The sequence below is a fragment of the Leptonychotes weddellii genome, chromosome 11, assembly GCF_054177405.1.
Source record: "Leptonychotes weddellii isolate Sample4059 chromosome 11, ASM5417740v2, whole genome shotgun sequence".
Lineage (NCBI taxonomy): Eukaryota > Metazoa > Chordata > Mammalia > Carnivora > Phocidae > Leptonychotes > Leptonychotes weddellii.
The window spans coordinates 90264032-90286561 of NC_138379.1; the positions used below are offsets into that span (position 1 = coordinate 90264032).

At 40.2% G+C, this 22530-nt stretch overlaps 1 protein-coding gene across 1 annotated transcript in view; it reads right to left on the reverse strand.

Annotated features, from left to right (window-relative positions):
* Window positions 1-22530, reverse strand: part of ATM (ATM serine/threonine kinase) — a 122303-nt gene that overhangs the window by 25154 nt on the left and 74619 nt on the right. The window contains exons 35-48 of the mRNA XM_081797369.1: window positions 21161-21302; window positions 19948-20124; window positions 17500-17677; window positions 14494-14581; window positions 12630-12785; window positions 9613-9700; window positions 7205-7293; window positions 7003-7105; window positions 6332-6480; window positions 4829-4933; window positions 3477-3596; window positions 2231-2465; window positions 1570-1737; window positions 389-502 (exon numbers count right to left, since the gene is read on the reverse strand). Coding sequence (XP_081653495.1) covers window positions 389-502; window positions 1570-1737; window positions 2231-2465; window positions 3477-3596; window positions 4829-4933; window positions 6332-6480; window positions 7003-7105; window positions 7205-7293; window positions 9613-9700; window positions 12630-12785; window positions 14494-14581; window positions 17500-17677; window positions 19948-20124; window positions 21161-21302 — 1912 coding nt within the window. The remainder of the gene's footprint in view (window positions 1-388; window positions 503-1569; window positions 1738-2230; window positions 2466-3476; window positions 3597-4828; window positions 4934-6331; window positions 6481-7002; window positions 7106-7204; window positions 7294-9612; window positions 9701-12629; window positions 12786-14493; window positions 14582-17499; window positions 17678-19947; window positions 20125-21160; window positions 21303-22530) is intronic.

The following is a 22530-nucleotide window of genomic DNA, read 5'->3' on the forward strand; positions in this document are numbered from 1 at the left end:
TCCTATTATGATTTTCATGCTACACTAGCTATTCCAAAATTAATTAAACTAAAGGAGTAAGAAGGATCAACAGGAAGGTTGAAAGGGGCTGGAGCGCAGAAGTGCGAGTCCTACTTGTAGGGTGGCTGAGATTACAAAGGAATAAAGACTGACGTGCATGTTCCTTCTATCAGCTCTTTTTGTAGATAGATAAATGGAGAAATGATCAGAAACAGCTGGTTAAGAGAGTAGCTAGTGGTGGGGGGTAGAGGGAGGACACATCTGGGCTTACTTTCAAAACAGGGTCCTTCTTTTTTACCACTGTACTTCATTCTGCCTTAAAAATTACACAGAGCTACAACAGTGTGTTCATGCTGAGCAACTCTCAAGGGGTGTTAGAAAAGCTTACCTTTTCTAGATAGGTCTGCATGATGACCGCAGGGTTTTCTAGGCAAGTTTCCGCTAACCAGGTGCCACAAACTCTCAGACATTCTGCGTAGATAAGTCTTAGGTCAGGATCATTCTGTATACAAAAAGCAAAACCTTAAAATGTAATTCACCACCACGACTATACGGAAGTACGTTCCATGTGGGGGAAAAAGCAGGTTAAAAATGGTTTTCCTCATCTGCTTTCACCATACAACGATTTTAATAATGACAAGTAGGTAAGTTTCATGAAACAATCTCTCCTATTGGAGCAGCTCACAATTCCTGAACACTCGTATAAGCTAGGCACTTTGCAGAGGCTCTATCGGTGTGCATTACTGCATTTCAAGAGGTTCAAGGTTCAAGAACCCTGTGCCCTGAGTCCTGTCATTGCCCCTAATATGCCGAGTGCAACACTAACACTAACAAGGTACGAGGAGGGTGGGCACCTGAAGCCAGACCTACTTCAGGCTACGCTTGTTGGGCGACCAGTAAACATCATACTGTGTCAGCTCCCAGTGCTGTGGCACAGTGACGAGCTCTTGGGTAACGAGGACCAGGGTGCGGTCAGTTGGGCGTCACTGAGCACGTGTGTGTCCGGCCAGCACAGCGTGACTGCTACCAACGCCTCTACTCCGTCCCCATCACACGCCGGAGAGAGAACTACTGAGGCCAACAAGTCGTCAGTAGCCGGCAGGCGACGGTAAAGAAAGTATCAGACGTGGGACTTCCTAAGTAGGTGGACTGACAGTCACTGCAACACGCTCTGCTTTTAACTTTTGTTCTCTCACGCCTTTCCCTCTCCTATTTATTTCAAACTTACAGTAGCTCTTTCTCCCCACCCCGCCTGTGCCTAGAGTAGCTCTTTCATGTCTGTTTCCCACACATTCTTCTCCAATTCTATGTAAAGTTAAAAAAAAAAAAAAGGCTTAACATTGGGATAAATCAAATCAATCTACCACAAGTTGGACTGATAGAATTACTGCAAATAGAAAAAAATGAGTATTTTCTAGACTTCTTTTACAAATACTAATTTCCCAGGCTCCTTTTTTACAATTTCCTGTTCATGGACCAGTAACTTCACTGTGGCTTTATTAAAAATATTTTAAAGCACAGTAACTTTTTTATAACAGGAATTAATTCAGTCAATAAAACAAAGTGAACCTCTGCACAACTGGCATCCAACTTCTTGATCATTTGCTTGAGAATGCTCAGGGCAAGACTCTGCTCCTTTTTTGCCCAAAATACTTGTGCTTCCTCCAGCTGCCACTCAGAGACTCCACAACTAGCTGGATTATACTGTTTAATTTGAAATATTGCCCTTTCAGGGAGCTGAAATGAAAAGGACATACAGGAATAAATACTTTTACTATTACTACTACTACTGTGAATAATCATCACGACAGCGGTAACCAGCATCCATTGACAACTATGTGTCAGGACCGTCTTAAGCACATCTCTACCTGCCTCCCCCAGCCCCACATCTGCCTGTTTTTCTCGTAAGTACATATTTACATACAAGCATATGTATGTACGTGTATGTGTGCATATGCACACTGTATACCATCACTGAACTGTTATCGATATAGTAAGTTAGGTATCTTATCATTTTAGAACCAGAAAACAGGCTTAGAGAAGGTAAGTCCCTGTCCAAGGCTTAAACTCAGGTCTGATGCCAAAATGGGAAATCTTGAACAATTATGCTAAACAGTATTTTTATAGCAATCTGTTTCTCAATGACATTTCTGTTTTACTCATGCTTTCTATTTTCTGTCATAAAAGGAAAGGCCACGGGGTGAGACGACACGGTTTTGAATCCTATTACCTGAGTGTTCTCGACAGTTCGGGCTAGTATGGAGAGTTCTACAAGGTGCTTGGTGAGAATGTCCCTAAAACATTCTCTCTGGGAGTTCTCCATTTCCTTTTCCAACAGGATCTCCAAAATGACCGTGCGGAGAGCCATGATGGGCTCCTGAAAACTGAAATCACTGTCTTTGAGAAGCTGGGAGTGTTTCCGCCACTTAGCATAAACTTCAGAGGGATGCCTGTCCGTGCCTGATCTGAAAGCACAATCACAGAATTCACGTAAGCAAGAGAAAGAAGAAAACAAAATCCCTATTGTGCAGGTTCTATATTTAAGATATAATACAAAGGGTTTTTGCAGTAACGACACTAGAAATTTGAAAGAAGGACCAAAGTTTAGAAAGCTACAAAACACAGGAGCTACAGACGATGAACATTTTTCAGGATTTTCTTAAAAATGCTCTTCAACCTCACAAAAAGCAGCATTTCTAAGTATATATTCTTCTGAAAAGAGAAGACATTCATCAGGCCTGTCACACAAAACACCTACACCCCCCAGTCCTGCTCCAGCGCTCCCTGTGGCAAAAGCAGACATGTCAGCAAGGAAATGAAATGAACTCATTAATTTCTACTGTGCCCAACTATGCACAGGGGATGACTCTATGCATAATTACAGTTGTTAAAGAAATCACAATTCATTGAGAGAAATACTGGCACCTGGCAAACATTATTTATTAAAAGAAGAGAAAATGCATACTGTACAACTAGTTTACATGAAAAGTCCACACGAAGAAGTACTGTCCGATCCTTCAAGACCCCTGCACTGACAGGAATCGAGAGGAAGCAGGAACAGGAAGAAGATGACAAAGGGAGGACTAGGAAATGACATCTACTTCCGGAAGCTTCTAGGACAGCACAGCAGAGGACACCTAGAACGACACTGATCCAACACAGGGCTACAAAAGAATGGCGTACCATGCGCTCTGGCAAACAACCAGGAAAAAACAATTTTATCTGGGGTATGAGAGGGGAAGAGCTGTGAAGAAGAAAGCACAATGATGCTAAATTCCAAAAACTTGTATTTTTACAATAAATATTTTTGAAAATGCTTCTTTTACTAACAGCACAGCTCACGAGGCTAATCGACATATCTTGATAAAAGAAACAAACCTACTGACAGCCTCTTTTCTTGTTTTGTAAGTCACTGCAGAGAGAAAACAGCAGAGCTGCACTAGAGAGTTCATTACAAAGTTGTCCGAACCACATACCTGGAGAACAGCTCCCCGATGTTCTCAAGCTCGCCGATGGCCTGCAGCCTGCTGAGTGTGGGGTAGAGAGAGTACACAGACTCGAGGCCCCCCTTGCATAGCTCTTCCACTTCTTTCACCCTGGAGGCAGAAAATACAAGATACGTGGGACACTAAGAGGTTTTCAGAAAGATAGAAGCTCAAATCTGCTTGTAAAGAGTTCTTCTCACTGGCTCTGCTGGTAACCAAATGCTCCTGACATTCGCATGCAGCAGCAAAATGTGGCGGGCATGGAGTCATCACTCAGACTGAGAGTTCACCCTGGATCTCCCACTCTGGGCTGCTAACCCAGGCCACGTTACTGGATTCCTACGTTTTTCCCACTTTCAGAATTATTTTGAAGCTTAGAGAGTACGTAAGCAAAGAGCCTGACAAAATGGCCAGCACATAATAAGCACTGAAATGGTAGCAGATATTTCTGTAATAAAATACAGGATTTAATAGGTCACTAACTACTATTAAATAAAAACCAGTGTGTTATGTGTGTTTAGTCTGTTATAGTTAAGTACCTTCTTGTGCATGATCTCATCTGTGCCTCACAACTAGCCCAAGTATCGGTAAACCCTGACCGTGAGTCACCACTTTACAGAAGGAACACTAATGCTGAGAGGTAAATGCCACACAACTATTAGAGGAGACAAGATTAAAACTGTTGGGCCACAGAGGTCCAGGAAATGGAGAGAGAGGTGGGAATCAACAAGACGTTCTTGAAGGTTCTGCATAAAGAGCTGACATGGTCCCAAAGGGAGTTGTTTTTTTTTTTAAAGGAAAAAACAGATTTGAACCACATGAACAAATAAAAAGGTACTATATATATAAAAAAATGTAACAATTTATGTAAGTACCTAACATATATATGTATATTTGACATATATGCATTAAAGAATTCTCTAATATAAAACATTTGAAACACACAGAATCCCTTTTCAAGATATGGAAAACAACTGTTAAGATGAGCACACCCACAGTTCCTACTAAAACCTTCCTGTGGAAGAAAAACCACATCCCAGTGCTTATTTCTCAGATGTACAGCAGCTATGAAGTTGTTAGTCACAGGATTTTGCACCCCCCTCCCCCACCAATCTGTGCTGCTCAAGTGTCAACACGACTGGCATGATTCATCACACAGGGAACTTCGTTTCTGGGAGGATGGCAATGACAAAGAAACAGCCAGACCAAAGCCAGCCAGACCAAAGCCAGCAAGTCCTTATCCCTTCACCAGTGCAAATCCTCACACTGAAATTATTCATCAGGCTTTCAGAAAAGAAGCCATGACATTAAATGCTAAGATATAGTAACTCATTTTATAATACCTGGCGTATCTGAGACTTTCGTAAAATGTGGAGAATTCTCTATCTCTCAGAGACTGCAGAGCATTGTACAATGATTCATGGTAACTGGTTCCTTCTATTCCTTTGCTGTGAGATAATTAAAACATAAAAGGAAAAAATGTAATTATAAACAAAGAATCCTAAAATATACATGTATAAATAGTTTCACTAAAAAAACCAAAATTTGACAACTAAAATTACAACTTCTCCATTTAAAAAATGCATTTTTAGGAATTTTGGCAAGAAATACAAAGAATTTTGTGGATCATTTAAATTATTCAAGCAGAAAAAAGTAAATTTCTCAGATATTTTGCCTGATTCTAACTATGCTACATTCTCATTTATTGCCTCTGTGAACACCAACTGTATGCCAGGTGCTACGCACCAGTTTCCAGAGGCAGAGGTCTGTGAGTGGACAAGTCAGATAGGGTCATCATCCTCCTGGAGTTTACGCTGTGGTTTGGAGAAGATGGACAATAAATAAAAAAATACTGGACAGTGACGAGGGACGTGCGGCAAATTAGAAGAGGGTACCGGAACGCCTGGGTGGCTACTTTGGATGGGTGGGCAGCACAGGTCTCAGATGTGGCCCTGTTAAACTAGAATCTGAATGACAGATTCTACACACATGGAACAGGGGAAAAAACAAGATGCCTATAAGGCCCTGAGGCGGAAACAGCTTGGCCTGCAGGAAGAACACAGAGAAAGCCTACATGCCCGAAATGCAGCTGGCAATGGGAAGAACGGTCTATGCTGATTTACAGAGGTGACAAAAATAAGCTCCTCCAGTAAAATGCTGTAAAAATATGAAAGCGTATCTCTAATTTTATAGCAATCTAATAGTTTGAAATTTGAAAGACACTTCAATTAATGAAATTTTTTTCAATGAAGGTAATTCAACATATAATTCATATGATTTCATTTTTTTGGTGTTTATGTTATCATAAGACTTTTTACATAAAAGCAAAATCTTTTACCGGATTAGGTGTTTGGCTTTCCTTTCAGAAACGGTGATATTATGATATAGGTTATAAACGGTATCTTGCTGTGTTCCTGGTTTAGCAGTTTTTACAGAGGGAGATATTTTATCAGTAAAGATAAGCAGTCTTCTGTGAACCATCCAGCCAGTAAAGTGGTGACTAACTCAAGAGTCTACAGCAGGGTGTGGGAAGGGAAAGGACTATATTTTTCTTTGGATTTATAAACAAAAAGACTCTCATGAGCAAATACGTTTTAGATTTCTATTTTCAAGAGTATCTTGGGGGTGGGAGTGGAGTTACCCTAACTAAGAAGAGGGTGAAATCCAAGCCCCACACAGTCACTGCTTCCTGCTATCCCATTTAAGCCGTGTAGGTGTACCTACAACTGCAGCGTCTACGACACATGAAACCCCCAACCCCTGTGACACTCAGGGAGTGCAATGAGGAACAGCTCACTGCATACGACTCGAGAAATGGCGGGAAAAAGCGCCTGAGTTCTTCTTACTTGACGGAAGGGCAGTGGCCCCACTGCATGTTCCTCCACGCTGCTTGGTACCAGAGCTCCTGCAGCTCGGCACACCACTCCTTATTTTCATGATCTAATCCTTTTAAATAGACAGAAAGAATATGGCAGAGTCCCAGATTCTGCAAGGCCTAAGCGGGAGTGTAAAAAAAAAAAAAATTCAGTACTCAAAGGTAGCAGAACTAGAGACACAAAAAATAGCAATCGAACACGAAAAGTAACTTTCACAACACATCACTAGAAATCCCCCAATACTGTTTAGTATGTTCCCCCCCAGGAACAAAGAGGGCGCTCCCACGACTCTGCCCTGTGATGGAAGAAGGCTACAGAACACCGGCCAGCAGCACAGCTGACCACGCCCGGGCCGACTCGAATGCAGACCACGAGGAACGGTTTACGTGAGACACACCCACCACGTGGCACACTGGACACTGTGAAGAAATGTCTTCTGCTGTCGGCCAACAAGACTACGATCAACAAATCTATACTCTCTTTGAGGTCAATGACCTGCCCGATTCAGCTGTGTGTCCCCCTGGGTTTTGAGCCCAATGTCTGAAGAGCAGGGAACGTTCTCATGTCTAGTGTGTCTCCACTGACTGAAATCAGCTCAGCACGAGGCCAGCAGTGCTTCTCTAGGGCAGAAAATAGCTCACCTGAATTATCCCCGCCTGGCGGGTTGCTGAAGAGATGGCCGTCTCAAGGTCGTACGTCACCAGGGCTTTCCCCCACATTGCTTCATGTTCGTATGTTCGTAGTCTGTAACGGAAGATTTCCAAAATACCTTTGAGTTCCACATTCGTGGAGGTCCTTCACAGACAGGATTACGACAGCATTATCTAGAAACGTGCGGTTTACCTAGTGAGGGGCTGTAACAGTTTCCCTCCACCACAGCCATACAGACTATCGGGCTCTCCTATACTTCTGTAGATTTCTAAGAGCAGATCCTAAAAACACGGCAGCAACAAACATTGGAGAGGGAAAAATATCACTTTATGAATTTAGCAAACTGGAACTTTTATCATTACCAACACGTATCTCCTAACTCTAAGTGCTATGTTACAAAAGTAAAGGACAGTGATGCTGAAATATAAAGTTTTGAATCAGCAACACAACAAATTGATCCCAAAGAACAGAACAAATGACTCCTTGAAAAGAACTGCTCACAATTTCATGAATTAGGTAAGAAATCAATCCCAATCTACCAGGCTTTTAACACAGACAAAAATAATCATAAAAACAAAAACAAATGGGGCGCCTGGTGGGCTCAGTCAGAGGAGCATGTGACTCCTGATCTCAGGGTCATGAGTTCGAGCCCCACGCTGGGTTTAGAGATTACTTAAAAATAAAATCTTAAAACCATTAAATGCAATCTCCATCAAAATACTATAGCATTTTTCACAGAGCTAGAACAAACAATCCTAAAATTTGTATGGAGCCACAAAAAACCCTGAATTTAAAAAAAAAAAGAAAGAAAACAAAAACAATCCTATCAACAGCTAAAACTATGCAGGGAAAAACGACGTCTGCAAAGTCTGACTCGTGAAAACTGAATATAGTAAAAATAAAGGTCACGAGTTTTTCTTTGAAAAAAAACTCAAAAATGCATTATGTTACAATTGGTAAAATGTGGCATGGATAAAGAAGTGCTTACTGACTCACATCTTTGTTGTAAAGTTTGCACAAAATTGATTCCGTTTAAAAACCATCTCAGTAAAATAAAATAGAAAACAATGGAAAACTGGGGCGTCTGGGTGGCTCAGTCAGTTAAGCATGCAACTCTTGGTCTCAGCTCAGGTCTTGATCTCTGGGTCATGAGTTCAAGCCCTGCACTGGGCTCCATGTTGGGCGTGGAGCCTACTTAAGAAAAAAAAAATGAAAAAGAAAAAGAAAAGAGAAAAATGAAAAAGCTAGAAACTTTTGCATAGAAAACCAGTCAAGCACTTTAAGTGCCTTAACGGTGCTTGCTCTGGAAAATATTTACTACATACAAATTCATTGATACTGGCATAATTTTATACTTCTAATTAAACTGTTTACATTCATGAACATGAAATTGAGCCCTTGGTGTTACTCATTCAGTACCCAAGCCTAGTACAGTGTCTGACACACAGGAAATACTCTAAAAACTCAGTAAAAGAGGGTAAGACTATAAAAAAGCGAAAAGGGAAAAGAGAAAGGAGAATGGGATCAACCAGTAGAGAGAACACACTTCACACAAGGCGAGGCTGAGGGTTCTAAGTGTTAATGAAACATCAGGGAGGGTGCTGAAGGGAAGGCAACCCCCCCCCACTAGTCACGTGAAGTTCGGGGCGGGGGTGGGGGGGGGCATTAGCAAGTGCTGCTTCAGGCAGGAGCCGGGAAGGAGAGGAAACAGAGACAGAAGATACTTCACAAGGTCCGGCCGGCCCTGAGGGAAGGGAGGCCAGAAAGGATGAAACAGAGGGAAATGATTTTGTGTTAGTTTGAAAGGAAATGATTTTATTTTTTCTTAAATAGGCTCCACACCCAAAGTGGGGCAAAAGCAGGAGAGACAACCAGGGGTTTAAGCAAAGTCCAAAGGCTGAAACCGTCATTTCAGAGGAATAAGCTGACCAAAGAAATTTAGTGAGGACGGATATCAAGAGATTTAGAGAAGAAGCCATCTGCCCTGAGATGTGACATACAATAAACAAGTAAACAAATGAATATATGATTATAAATGTTAAATGCTATAAAGAAAATGAACAGGCCACTGTGGCAGAAAACATGTATTATAAATTCACCCTGTGAGACAGGTAGTTTTCCTTCCAACCTTCAGATGAAGGAACTCAAGGTCGGAAAGGGTAAGTAATTTTGTGCAAGCTTTTACAACTAAGTGGCAGAGTCCGAATGAGAACTCAAGTCTGTCCGCTACTCCAAGGCCTAACCTTCCCCCAAACAAGGAACTTACATGACAGTCCAAAAAGTAATGTCAGTTTGAAAATCAAATGACATCTCTATAATCTCTGTAACAAAATAATAATCCACAATATAAAATAAATAGGGGCGCCTGGGTGGCTCAGTTGGTTAAGCGACTGCCTTCGGCTCAGGTCATGATCCTGGAGTCCCGGGATCGAGTCCCGCATCGGGGTCCCTGCTCGGCAGGGAGCCTGCTTCTCCCTCTGACCCTCCCCCCTCTCATGTGCTCTCTGTCTCTGTCTCAAATAAATAAATAAAATCTTTAAAAAATATATATATATATATAAAATAAATAGTATCACAAATAAGATCTCTATAATATTTACCTGTAAACTTATTCCAGTTTCTTCTTTACTTTTTTCACTCAAACTAGAAATAGCTGTACTCTGGCTTGCTTCTTCAAACGTAAAACTTCTGTTTGTAACAAGAGCACTTCTTTTAATGAGAATATACTATTTTGAAGCTTGTTAATATATACAATATAGACTTGGATGGGAAAAACTAACCAAGATCACAGATAAAACATAATGAACCATTTATACTTTAAAATGCAATATAACTTACACCTAGAGTGGAAAAAAAATTCTGAGTATTAATTTTTCGAAGGAGAATCAAATTTTAATGACAGTCTGATATATGGGAAGGCCAAATGCTAAAATAAACTTATTTACAGAGCCAGGCCTGCTTAAAAATAGATGCTCCCAAATCCTAAATGTTCTGTCAGTAGTTTTACCCGAAGTTCAACCTCATTAATAATCACAGGCACACAAATTAAGACCACACTGAGACACCACTTACCACCTGATAAATTGGCAAAAATCAAGAAGTCTGATAATATTAAGTGTTGAGAAAGAAGTGCATCAGTGGGATCCACCTACACCCAAGATTATAAAACTAACAAGCGACAGGATGAAAACTCAAGTTTGTGGACTCCAAGGCCTTAGCTTTAAGCCATGCATTTATATTATATATAGGACATTCAGTCCCGTAAGTACTATCAACTCAGAAATCATGCCACCTACAAACTGTTTATGACAATAATAATCCAAAGTGTAAAATAAATCTTATCATCAGGGATAGTACCTCTATATTACCTATCGGCTGCCTTCCTTAGATGTAAGGTTTTCTACTGATCTACTTCCTCATGAACTACATTTCTGAGAAGGATGCAAACTGGTATAACCATGTTAAAAAACAACTGGGCACTATGTTAATACGGTTGAAATTCTGCACACCCGGCAACCCAGTAACTTCACACTGAGACACAGATCATTAACCAGGGAATGAGCCAATGAACCGTGGTGTGTCCTCGCGTGGAACATGAAGCGGTAGTGACAAATTAATGAACTACAGCCACACACAGAGATAAAGCTCACAAAAACACTGAGCAGAAAAACAAGTTGTAGAAAAGTCCACATATAACTCATGCTAAAGCTCAAAAATGAGGAAAAGTGAACTGTATTTATGGGTTCGTACTCGTCTGATAAAAACAGCATCCGTAAGCACGAGGTAACACTGAGCCCCTGGAGAGGGGCACAGAGTGCTGACTGACAGAACCGTACTGACAACATCCGACTTTCTGTGCAGACACTACATACAGGTTCCTTACTGGCAAGTCATGGAGAACAAGTCAGTTTTCAGAGGAGCAACCTGGACAGTGGGGGAGACAGTCCTGGAGTGAGGACTTTGTCAGCGCAAGGCTGTAAGGGCCCAGGCTAAGCGCGTGGCCAGGCCCCGCAGTCCCCGCCTCCCGGAGCAGGAACACTGAAACCACTGAGGCTGTGAACTAACACCTCTGGTCTAAATCAGTCTGAGGGAGTTTTGGATTTCTTTCTAAAAAATTTCTTGAAAATTTCATCTGTTCTCAAGAGCAAGTTAACAAATCAAACTGCAGGGCACCTATCGGAGTCACTGAAGAAAACTAGCATTCCCTACCCTCCGTCAAGCTTGTCTCTCTGTCTGCCCTCCCTTTGCCATCAGGCACCTGGGGCGGGGGGGCGGGGGGAATCAAAACCAAACTGTGAAAGCAAACAGCAAGCCATATGTGTCAAGGACTTGTTCCTAAAGTTAACCAAAATAAAAATCCAGGCCCTCCTGCTTATTAAACAAGTAATTTTGCAAAAATGTGCCAAATTCTATACAATCACCTACCTACAAATTAAGGTGATCTTATTTACACTCATCGAAGAGCTCAGTTATTCACTCCTGGTTAGTAAGAAATACTCTACTATAAAACCAAGACACTGAAACACATTCAGATCATAATTACTATGCAGACCCTGACTCAAATTTTAAGTCTCTAAGAATAAGCAATAACCAATTTCTTACTCATTACATTACAGAACAGAACTGTCTTCACAGAAAGTCTGTAATGATGGTGAACATTATCAATTACATGTTACACACAGTATCTACATATTGTAGATTTTTGTTTTCAGTTGAAAGGTAGAAATTAAATACCAAGCCAGAGAGTTAAGAATCAGTCCAGGCACACTAATGTATGTTTGGAGTAGGATCTGAATTCTGGCTCCTGGTTTTCCACAGTCTAAGAACCACAGTGCTGCCAGCTTAAGGACAATCCAAAGCAGAAACTGTAAGTCACAAGCGTGAGAAATGTAGCAACATTATACATCTTTTTTATTTCAATTCTGTAATATGAATGGCTCTGTGGTTGGAAAACAAAGCTAACAACAAAAATAAACACTAGGCTACGTCAAATGAATAAAATCCGAGGAGGGCAGTTGGGATAATACAGTGCATATTTTCCACTCTTTAACCTTGCTGTTTTTTCTTTTCCACTATGATCTAGGAAACACCCATTCGACTCTTACAAGAGTTCTAACTCAGAGGAAAAGCTAAATAAATCCGCAGAAATCCAGGTAGACAGCAAAGTAATCAAAGTGATTTAGTCACAGAAAAAAATCAGTTACATTACTTTATAGTCAACAAGTAAAATGGATCTTGAATAAGCTGGGGTACTGGTGGTGAAACTAATTTCACTGAAATCAGGGAATCATTCAACCACGTGAAACTGTGATCACTGTATTAAGTTCCCAATGCTACCTGCTGTGGGGAATACAGAGAAAAGTAACTGTGGTCTCTGTCCCTCAGGAGCTTGCTGTCTGGAGAATGTCTACAGTTCTTAAGTAATAAACATCTCTATTTTATTTCAGAGCATAATTATTTATTTCTTTTAAAATATTATCATTTCACTTTTAAAGACAGGAAACTTCTATCTAAGATGTGTTTTAAATGGGAGAGCAGGAGCAAAACAAACTATTTTTACCTTAACCGAAACAGTGTCACCACAGACTTAAAAAACCAAAGGGCTGAATCCCATTACCTTTTGTCCTGGTCTTCCATGCTTTTCTTATCTGCGTAGATCTCTGCATAGAGCAATGCCGTAAAGTGAGCAGCACAAGACTGAGCGACCTTGGCAACCTCTAGGTAATTCAACTCCAGCCAGAAAGCATCATCGAAAACTGTTCCTAAGGAAGGTCTAAAGAAAAATGTTAACATGCAGTCATGTCCGTTTCTTCAACTTCACTATCAAGAGAAAACATGCTCAAATAGAATACAGTGGTATCGAGCTCTGGTGAAAAAGAATATTACATTCAAATCACCCGGACCCGCGTGTCCCCCCAATACAGAGCTGTCCCATTCTCAGCCTGGCTGAAGAGCCCTACCTCTGACCCCTTGTGGATCGCAAACCACAAAGGCGGTGGGTCATCGGCTCATACAAATGTGGGGTTCATACTTGACCTCCATCAAGGGGTCCGTGGACCATAGGCTAAGCGTGGGCTGCACAGAGCAGCGAATAACAGCTACACAAATCTTTTCAAGTGGCCAACTAAATGAAAATACTGTTTCTGCTAAGGCGCAATTACACGTTTCTCCTATTGCAGTTCATTTTCTAAGGCACTCAATCAAAATCTTCTGTGGTAACAGTAGGTCAGGATTGGAAGGGACCAGAGACACCACCTTCTCCAAAGCCAACATCATATGTGAGCTACGACAGGGGAGCGGTTAGGGGTGCTGGTTTCAGAGGAGGGCACAACCTGGCTCAACCCGCTGAGCCCTCACTACAAGCTGCACCATCTGCAGCAACTTCCCTTCCTGAGCCTCAGTTTCCTCACTTGGAGAGCCCGGGGACAGTCCACGTCAGCAACATCGTTGCAGTGATTCAACGATGCTTATCAGGGTGATGAATCAGGTGCTAACACTTCACTGCAGCTACTGGGGAACCTGCATTTCAGAGATCACACAGCTCCCAAGTACCGGACCTGGACTTGAACTCAGGTCCTTACACCCTTTGTTCCACTCATATTCTCTCAAACTCTTCTTTGAGGCCTCTTCAGAATGAGAACTGAAGACAAAGAACTTTCATCTTCTCCAAGGCCTGCCCATGTCAACACCACTCCACCTCGGATAAATGTGCACTGAACGATTCCAAGGTGAAAGTGCCTCCCCACACCAAGGAAAGAGAGGATTCCAGCTACAGTTAAAGCTTCCGTGGGCTTTCTCAGAAGAGGATCTGGTAACCAAGAAAGTCAATCAGTAACTTTCTAACTGGCAACAAAGACGCTGAAAGACCTAACATTTCTTTTCCTAAGAGTGGAGTGGGATGGATGAGGAGGATACAGATGTAAACGCACACAGGGATTTTTCGTTTTCCTCCCACCTCCTTCCCACTCTTTACCAACCACGGCCAGCAGCAGCCTACCAATTCCTACCTCCTCAAGTTACAGGCCGACGACACTGTTTCCTCACAACCCTGGTCAACTCGGGAGCAGTATGGATCGATCTGACCATGACCTCTAGCAATGCCTGCACTCACTGTTAAAAATCTCATGAGGAATAAGAGGAACAAGATACTATACCATAAAACAATTTATCACAATCAAGAAAATATACACTGCCACAGCAGAGTATACAGAACCATGCATTTTGAGGACCATGAGTCACAGTCAGCAACTTTTATCTTACGAAGTTCCTGACACTGACTTAACACAGTGCCACCCTGAATACGGATTATTTCAAGAAGATCTAAGCATTACACAAATTAAATACAGCACCTTGCAGCAGCTGCACCTAAAATAATGGTGTTAAAATTCAACCAGCAAAATTTAAAATTTAATTTTAACATCAAAATTCACAAGCTACACTTCTAAATCCCCAGACTCAAGCAGCAATATTCACTCCGTTACCTCTTTTGTCTCCTCATGTAGTCCACAACAGCAAGCATTGTTCTCTGTGATTTCTTATCCACACAGCATCGGAACAGGTGGTCTGACTCTGACAAAGACAGAGAGCTCTCCTCAGTCCCGGACAGACTTGCTTTTGCACATTCCTCCCTCCATGTGTCTGTCTCCCTCTAGGCTATAGCGTTTCGTAGGCAGTAACCGGGCACAAAACTGGTTCTTAATAAATACGAATGGAGAAGTAGAATTTAATGGCATTTCTTCTTTTAAAATAAACTACTGTGCTTAGGGCTGCCTGGGTGGCTCAATCATTGAAGCATCCGCCTTTGGCTCAGGTCATGATCCTGGGGTCCTGGGATCGAGCCCCACATCAGGTTCTTGGCTCAGCAGGGAGCCTCTTTCTCCCTCTCCCTCTGCCCCACCCCCTGCTCATGCTCTCTCTCTTTCTAACAAATAAAATCTTAAAAAAAAATAAATAAAACTGAGAATTTAATTACTATTTGTATCTTATTTCTGAAGGGGACTAATTCACTGATTCATTAAATACTTATCGAGGATCTTTCCTGTACCAGGCGCTCGGGATACAACCCTGAATACGACAGACAACTGCTGTGCTCACCGAGCTCACCAATTACACAAATGCTGAGTGCTAGGACCGGGAAGGTGGACGGCACGGACAGGCTTACCAAAAGGAGCCTGATCTGAACAAGAAAAGTTTCACAGAAAAAGTGGTATCTGACAGAAGAGTAACAGCGTCCCAGGCAACAGTCACACTACCTGAGACGGCCAAACAAGAATTTAGTGAAAGAGGATCAGCTGTGCCGAACCACAGGGCTGAAAAGGCGGTAAGGACATGGGGGCGAGCGAGGAACAGATGGACTCACAGTATTTACCACAGAAACTGGCAGGATCTGGCCATCAGAGGGACACGGGACAGAGGTTCTCTGGCTTGGGCAACTGAGTGCCATTCACTGAAGACATTAAAGAAGTAGGCCAAGGGAAGGGGATGAAGATGGTAAGTTTACTTTGGAGAAGTGAGTCCAGGATGCATAGGAGACATTCAAGGGAAGGCAGGAGACTGACAGACATCAGAAAAGATAAACCATTTAATCTGATAGAAATCAGAAGCTACTTCCTTTTAAACCACTGAATTTTACATGTGAAATTTAAATTTTCATTTACAGCCTTATAGATATTGGCACTTTACACAGAGGTAAAATAAAACAGGCTATTTTTACCTATGAATGGAGACAGCATAAATATGTATGTATATATGATAAACATGAAAAAAAGTCTTGGCCATGTTCATGATAATAAACTGCCAGGTCATCACAGGCAGTGATTATATTAAACTTGGTAATAAAAATTGTTTTTAATATGACTTTAAATTATTTTAATATTTAAAGTTTAAATGCTTACTGGTAATTGAACCACTTACACCTCATTTCCCAAATTAAGGACAGGATATATAGTTTAGATTGCAAAGTCTCTGCGAGAATTTTTATTTCACGTATTTCATTTTGATAATCTAAAGAAAATTCACGTAAGCATATTTCGGATTATTTACGAGACCAAGTTATCATCTACTAGGAACACAGAATGAGCTTCCGTGTCTATATTTATAATTATATCATTTCAAACGGGAGATGTGTAAGTGCTGTCAATGGAGAAGAACTACTTAAAACATAGAACAGAGCAAAGTGAGGTCTACAAGACACCACGGTCACGTCGAACAGAGGTTTCAGCAGTCCAGAAAGAAACGACTGGGAGAATCGTGTGATCACAACATACGCCAAAGTGACAGGAACCGTAGTCAAGATTGGGAAAGGGCAATTTAGTTGCAGCGAAACAGCACACAAATCAATACTTGTTTTAGAACTGTACTAGTCTCAAGTACACTAAGTGAATTTGTACCTGGTTTTATGTTTGCACATAAATATGTTAATAACACTAAAGACAACAAGTTAACATTATAGATTTGTGAATTTTCTTCCTTTATTTTAGGTTTGAAAAACTGACCCACAATGAGCCCTCCAGTATGCGTGTATGTATTATGGATACACACAATACACTATTCCTGCTCCTTATGGAAGTCCCCCTGCTATAAGCTCTTACCGTGGGAAATATTAATTACAAAGCATAAAAAGAAATGCGGTTATTTAAGTAAATAAAGTATAATCTATTTTGGGTTTTTCTGGGGGGTTGTTTTGTTTTGGGTTTTTTTGTTGTTGTTGTTGCTATTGTTAAAAAAAAATCCAAGGATATGGGCGCCTGGGTGGCTCAGTCGTTAAGCATCTGCCTTCGGCTCAGGTCATGATCCCAGGGTCCTGGGATCGAGCCCCGCGTCAGGCTCCCTGCTCGGCGGGAAGCCTGCTTCTCCCTCTCCCACTCCCCCTGCTTGTGTTCCCTCTTCCACTGTGTCTCTGTCAAATAAATAAAATCTTAAAAAAAAAAAAAAAATCCAAGGATATATACCAAATGTTAACCGCAGTTATCCCAGGTCATAGGATTACAGGCAACTTAATTTTTAAATTTATGCTCATTTCTCTATTATTTTCCACAATAAATATTTTGTAATACAAAGGGTTATTTTAAAAAAATGAGTTGGCCAGATCTTTACCATAAAATTTCAACCTATCTTCCAATACAGGACCCGTGATATTTGCTTGCATTTATCTGTCTTCTTTTCCCACGGCGGGGAACGTAGGGTATCCTCTTTGTATCCGGGGTGCCAGCGCCGAGCTCAGTGCCGGACACACACTGAGGGCTCAGTCAGTTGCTCCACTATTAGTAGCCAAAATTCCCTGAGGGCGTACTACACATCAAGTATTACCCTAGGTGCTTTACATATATTATCTCACTGAAAACAGACTACAACTTTCATGATGATGAGAAAATAAATACTTAGAGGTTACAGAATTAAGCCAATAAAGCATCCTGAAGGGATTCAAACACATCTTTCTCTAGAACTGAGAAGTTAACAGTATAAATGCTAGGAATTTAACAGAATACCTGAATCCAAATTTGCAGGGGTCGTGGATCGGCTCGTTGGTAAGGAGTGTCTGAAACAGTTAGTGAAAAATCCCTGAATGTGTGCAGAAAGCAGATTTCTCCATGATTCATCTGTATCTTGGAGTAAAATATCATGAATCAAGTATGGAAGCACAGTCTGACAAAAGTCAGTTTTCACCTGGAACATACAAACACATCAAGTCAACAGTCTGAGTGAAAATAATCTATTTAACACTTTCATTCCCTGTTACTGGCATATTAGACTTAAAAGAAAAATGATAGATGAATCTGTCATGAACTCAGTGTATCTCTAAAACACACACAAAATGCATGTACCAAGGCAGTGCTTAAGAAAAATCAAAGTAACCTATGTTTCGATGTGAAGCATCGTGTTAGTTACACAACTGTCCATTTCCAATCTAGGCCATATGCACATAATGAAATAGGATAATGCTTACAAATGAAATTATATGTCACAACTGCTGCAAATGCTACTAATAACACACAGTTTTCTAATTTGATATAAAGGAAAATGGGGAATCAAAGTTTAAGAGAAAAGCTGAAAATCTGATTTTTGTACATTCTCTACACTCAGTAAAAAGCTGCAACAGTCATGTTCAAATGTTTATTATTTTAATAAACTCCAATTTGAGTATACAATTTGGGTACTTATTTGTGATATACTCCAAAGTGTAGAAAAGTACTTCAATACTTGTGGTACATCAAAACAGTACTCAACCTTATTTTTGTCAAGGTTCTCCCTTCATGTATTTATCATATACTACATGCACAAAACAGACGACAGATGACTAAATGCACATTTTTTTCTTTTTAAACTAAAGACAAATCAAATGGCAGTTTTAGAAAGAAAGAATTTAAGGAATTTGGAATCGGGGTGTGGTGTGTACGTGTATTTGGAACATTTTATCTTGTGGCGCAAAGTCAGAACTTTATAAAAAAAACCTTAGCCATGCTCACTAACGGGAAATGCGCGGTGTCTAGGCCGTCACTGAGCTGACTTAGTACAAGCACAAGGTAGTAATGCAGAGAGTGTGACCATTTCTTCACTGCAACACTTCTTCTGTAGAAGCAAGGCCTGCCTTTTAAACTGCTTTCAATGAGGGCACTTTATCAAAATACTCCATCATTTTTTTTTTTTATTTCAAGTTTTTACTTAAATTCTAGTTAGTTAACATATATGGTAAAATTGGTTTCAGGAGTAGAATTCAGTGATTCATCACTTACATACAACACCCCGGGCTCATTCCAAGTGCCCTCCTTCATGCCCATCACCTGTCTAACCCATTCCCCACCCAGGTCCTCTATCAACCCTCATCTGTTCTCTATTGTGAAAAGTCTCTTATGGTTTGTTTCCCTCTCTTTCTTTTCCCCCCTTCCCCTACGTTCATCTGTTTTGTTTCTTAAATTCCACATATGAGTGAAATTATATGGTATTTATCTTTCTCTGACTGACTTATTTCACTTAGCATACCCTCTAGCTCCATCCATGCCATTGTCTATCAGTTAGTTACTTTTAACTGGTAGATGTTTGAACCAGTCAGATATTTTGTTTTCACACTGTCATTGAATCGTGCTTGATGGTACAATATAAATTAGGTTAACATTAAAGTCTTAGAGCATCATCATATTATACTGTTTTGGATGGCATACTTGATAAAAGTGTGTAAATTTTATTTGATTTGGTATAGACCTTTATTGAAATAAACTGTATTAGACCTCCAAAAATAAAAAAGCAGGGCTGCCTCGGAGGTACAATCAGTTAAACATCCAACCCTTTGTTTTGGTTCAGGTTGGGGTCATGAGATGGAACCTGCGTTGGGCCCCAAGCTCAGCATGGTGTCTGCTTGGAATTCTCTCTCTCTCCCTCTGTGGGAAGGGAGAGAAAGAGAGTGCTTACTCAGTCTCTCTCGCTCTCTAATAAATAATAATAATAATAATAATAAATAAATAAATAAATCTTTAAAAAATAAATAAAAATAAAAAAGCAATGTTAACTGCTACCTCTTTTTCTTAAGAAAGTATACTAGGGAAAGTAAATGACAATGACCTTAAAAAAATTGTAAAAAGCAGACTTTTGGTTAATGTAAGTAATTTACAATCATCAGTATTTTAACTACTGTTAGTAACAAATTATTCAAGGCACCCTTTAGAGCTCATCCAGTACGTAGCTACCCCACAGCTGAAACCAACCACACAAAGCTCTAGCTACGCAAAGATGCCGTGTTTGATGGATTCCCAACAGCTGAGCACAGGTGATGCTTCATGGACATGGTGTGCACAACCACCACACTGTTTAGAGAGGCAGGCCATAAATATGGACATGGAACCCAAATGTATCAGGACAACCGAAGGAAACTACTATGAGAAGGCTCAAATACAAAAAGCATAGGTAGTAAGGGATTAAGGCAGACTAATTAATCTTCTTACTTCACACATTGGCTTTAATAGTTGAAGAATTTCACTTTTTGTGCCTCCGCTATCCAAAAAAGCACAAGTCAGCCTCTTTATCCAAACGTCATGATTTTCACTTTGAGGAATCCACAGGCTCATATCATCCAGGCCTTCTAAAGGACTTTCTTTGTCCAGTCTGGGGACTTCCAAAAACTAGAAAGAAAATAGTCAAAACCCGTGAGTAAGGTCATTAGAAATACATTTTATCTTTCCGGCACAGAACAAATATCTAGGCATAAACCTGTTTCCAAACCAAACTAAACAGAGTTAAAAATAATACTGGAGGCAATGGGTAACTCTTAAAATTAAAATACATTTATGTTTATATGGAAGGCCAAGTGGTATGATAAAAAATTACTGGTCTGCACAGCAGGATCCTTGAGCTCTACTCTCAGCTCACGAGTAGCATATTATACACATCATAAACTCTCTGCCTCACTAGTCTCATGGATGAAACCAGTCCAAGTCTACCACAGGGAATTGATTTCAAAATGTTAAAACAGATTATATTACTGGTGTTTTACACATTACTGGTTTTATTAATAGTTTATATTACCAGTAATTTCACTAAGACCAAAATTATATTTATGATATATTAAAGAGACTAGTACAACGATGGGTATATGTCCTGAAGTTAATTTGGTGAAAATTCTGTTTAACTCCCAATTGCTTTATGAAAAGAAAATATTAAAGAGGAATGCTTAGAATAAAAGAGAAGCAAGAGTTCTTAAATATCCTTCAGAGTCCTTTCAGTCAAACGTGATTATGATATTCAAGTGGAAAAAGGGAAGGGAGAAATCTATAGGTCATCTTATATTTCACTAGGGGGCTGTGATACTTTAACTTCCTATGGAAATAAACACTTGCTTATTGCACATTACCTACAAACCACACCCAACATCAGTGGATTTCATGGGATCGATGTAAGGGTTTTTTACTCCTAAGAAGAAAGGCCTATCATTAAGAACTCCTCCTATCCTCCAAATCAATCAGCTTTCTATCTCAACTTTTCCACACTGCTCTAATTAAAAACAGAAATGCCCTGGATTCAAGTACAGTTGGAATTACTTCTAAGAAAGGTTTAATGTTAGCATAATACTATTTAGGCAACTTGATATTCGTATCTCACAGCAAACAGAACTGTTCCAGATATAGTGGGTATTCAATAAACATTTATTATTTGAGAGACCTTTTTTTTTGATGTTCTAAAAGGCTGTAGATAGATCAGCATGGGATCAGGTGTCGTCTTATAAATCTCCCAGAAACTATGTCCAGTCTTTGTGGCTAAAATGCTTTTCAAACAGGTAACAGCAGCTGATCGCACTTTGACACTGAAAAACATGTAATTCAGATGCTTATGAAGTATATTCAACTACTGATGAATATGAAACCCCCAATAAAAAATTTAAATCTAAAATTTTAAATTTATATTACAGGTTGACTCTTGAACAAGTTAGGAGCACTGATGCCCACACAGTCAAAACCTGTGTATAAATCCTGACTCCCCCAAAACTTAACCACGAATAGCCTGACAGGGAGACGTACAGACACCATAGTGAACACATACTTATATGTGTTACATACTGTATTTTTACAACAAAATAATCTAGAGAAAAGAAATTTATTATGTTAGTCACCATACATTACATCATTAATTTTTGATGTAGTGATCCATGATTCATTGTTTGCGTGTAACACCCAGAAAATGTTCTGAAAAATATCATATGGGAGAGAAAATACATTTACAGTACTATACTGTATTTACCGAAAAAAGCCCACATGTAAGTGGACACAGGCAATTCAAATCTGTGTTGTTCAACTATAAAGCGTAAAGGCTAACTGCATCAGGCAGTTTTTACATTAGGAAATTTTACCTCTAAATAAAAATTCTAGGGGCCCCTGGGTGGCTCAGTTGGTTAAGAGTCTGTGTTTGGCTCAGGTCATGATCTCAGGGTCCTGAAATCGAGCCCCATGTCAGGCTTCCTGCTCAACAGGGAGTCTGCTTCTCCCTCTCCCTCTGCCCCTCCCCGCTTGTGTTCTCTTTCACTCACTCTCTCTCTCAAATAAATAAAATCTTAAAAAAAATTCTATAATCAAAATTCTACAGCATCAATGCCAAAATTATCAACCATTTTTAATACTCCTTTAGTAAACCTGAGTTACTAATCACTGCAGGGGGGTAGGGGGCAAAGAAAGCAAGCAAAAGTAATCTCACAGCTACCAAGCTGAAATTAGGATAGAATCTGTTGCAATTTTGTTTGGCATAAAGAATCAGGGGGCAAAAGAAAACCCTGCCGATTAGCTTAAGATCTTTGGAGTTATGACGTTTCTTCTCTAGGACTTATCTTAAAAGGATCAAAATACTCTCAATGAGAGCAGTGCCTTTGATTTCGACCAATGCCCAAAACATCCGCTTTTGCAATTTTCCTATTTTAATGTTCTGTATCGAACTACCTGGTGGTTTTCTTATTGTTTGTTTAGGCTACTCTCACTAGATTTTAACAAGGACCTTGTCTGGTATGCTCATCAGTGAACCCAGTGCCTGGCACACAGTAGGGC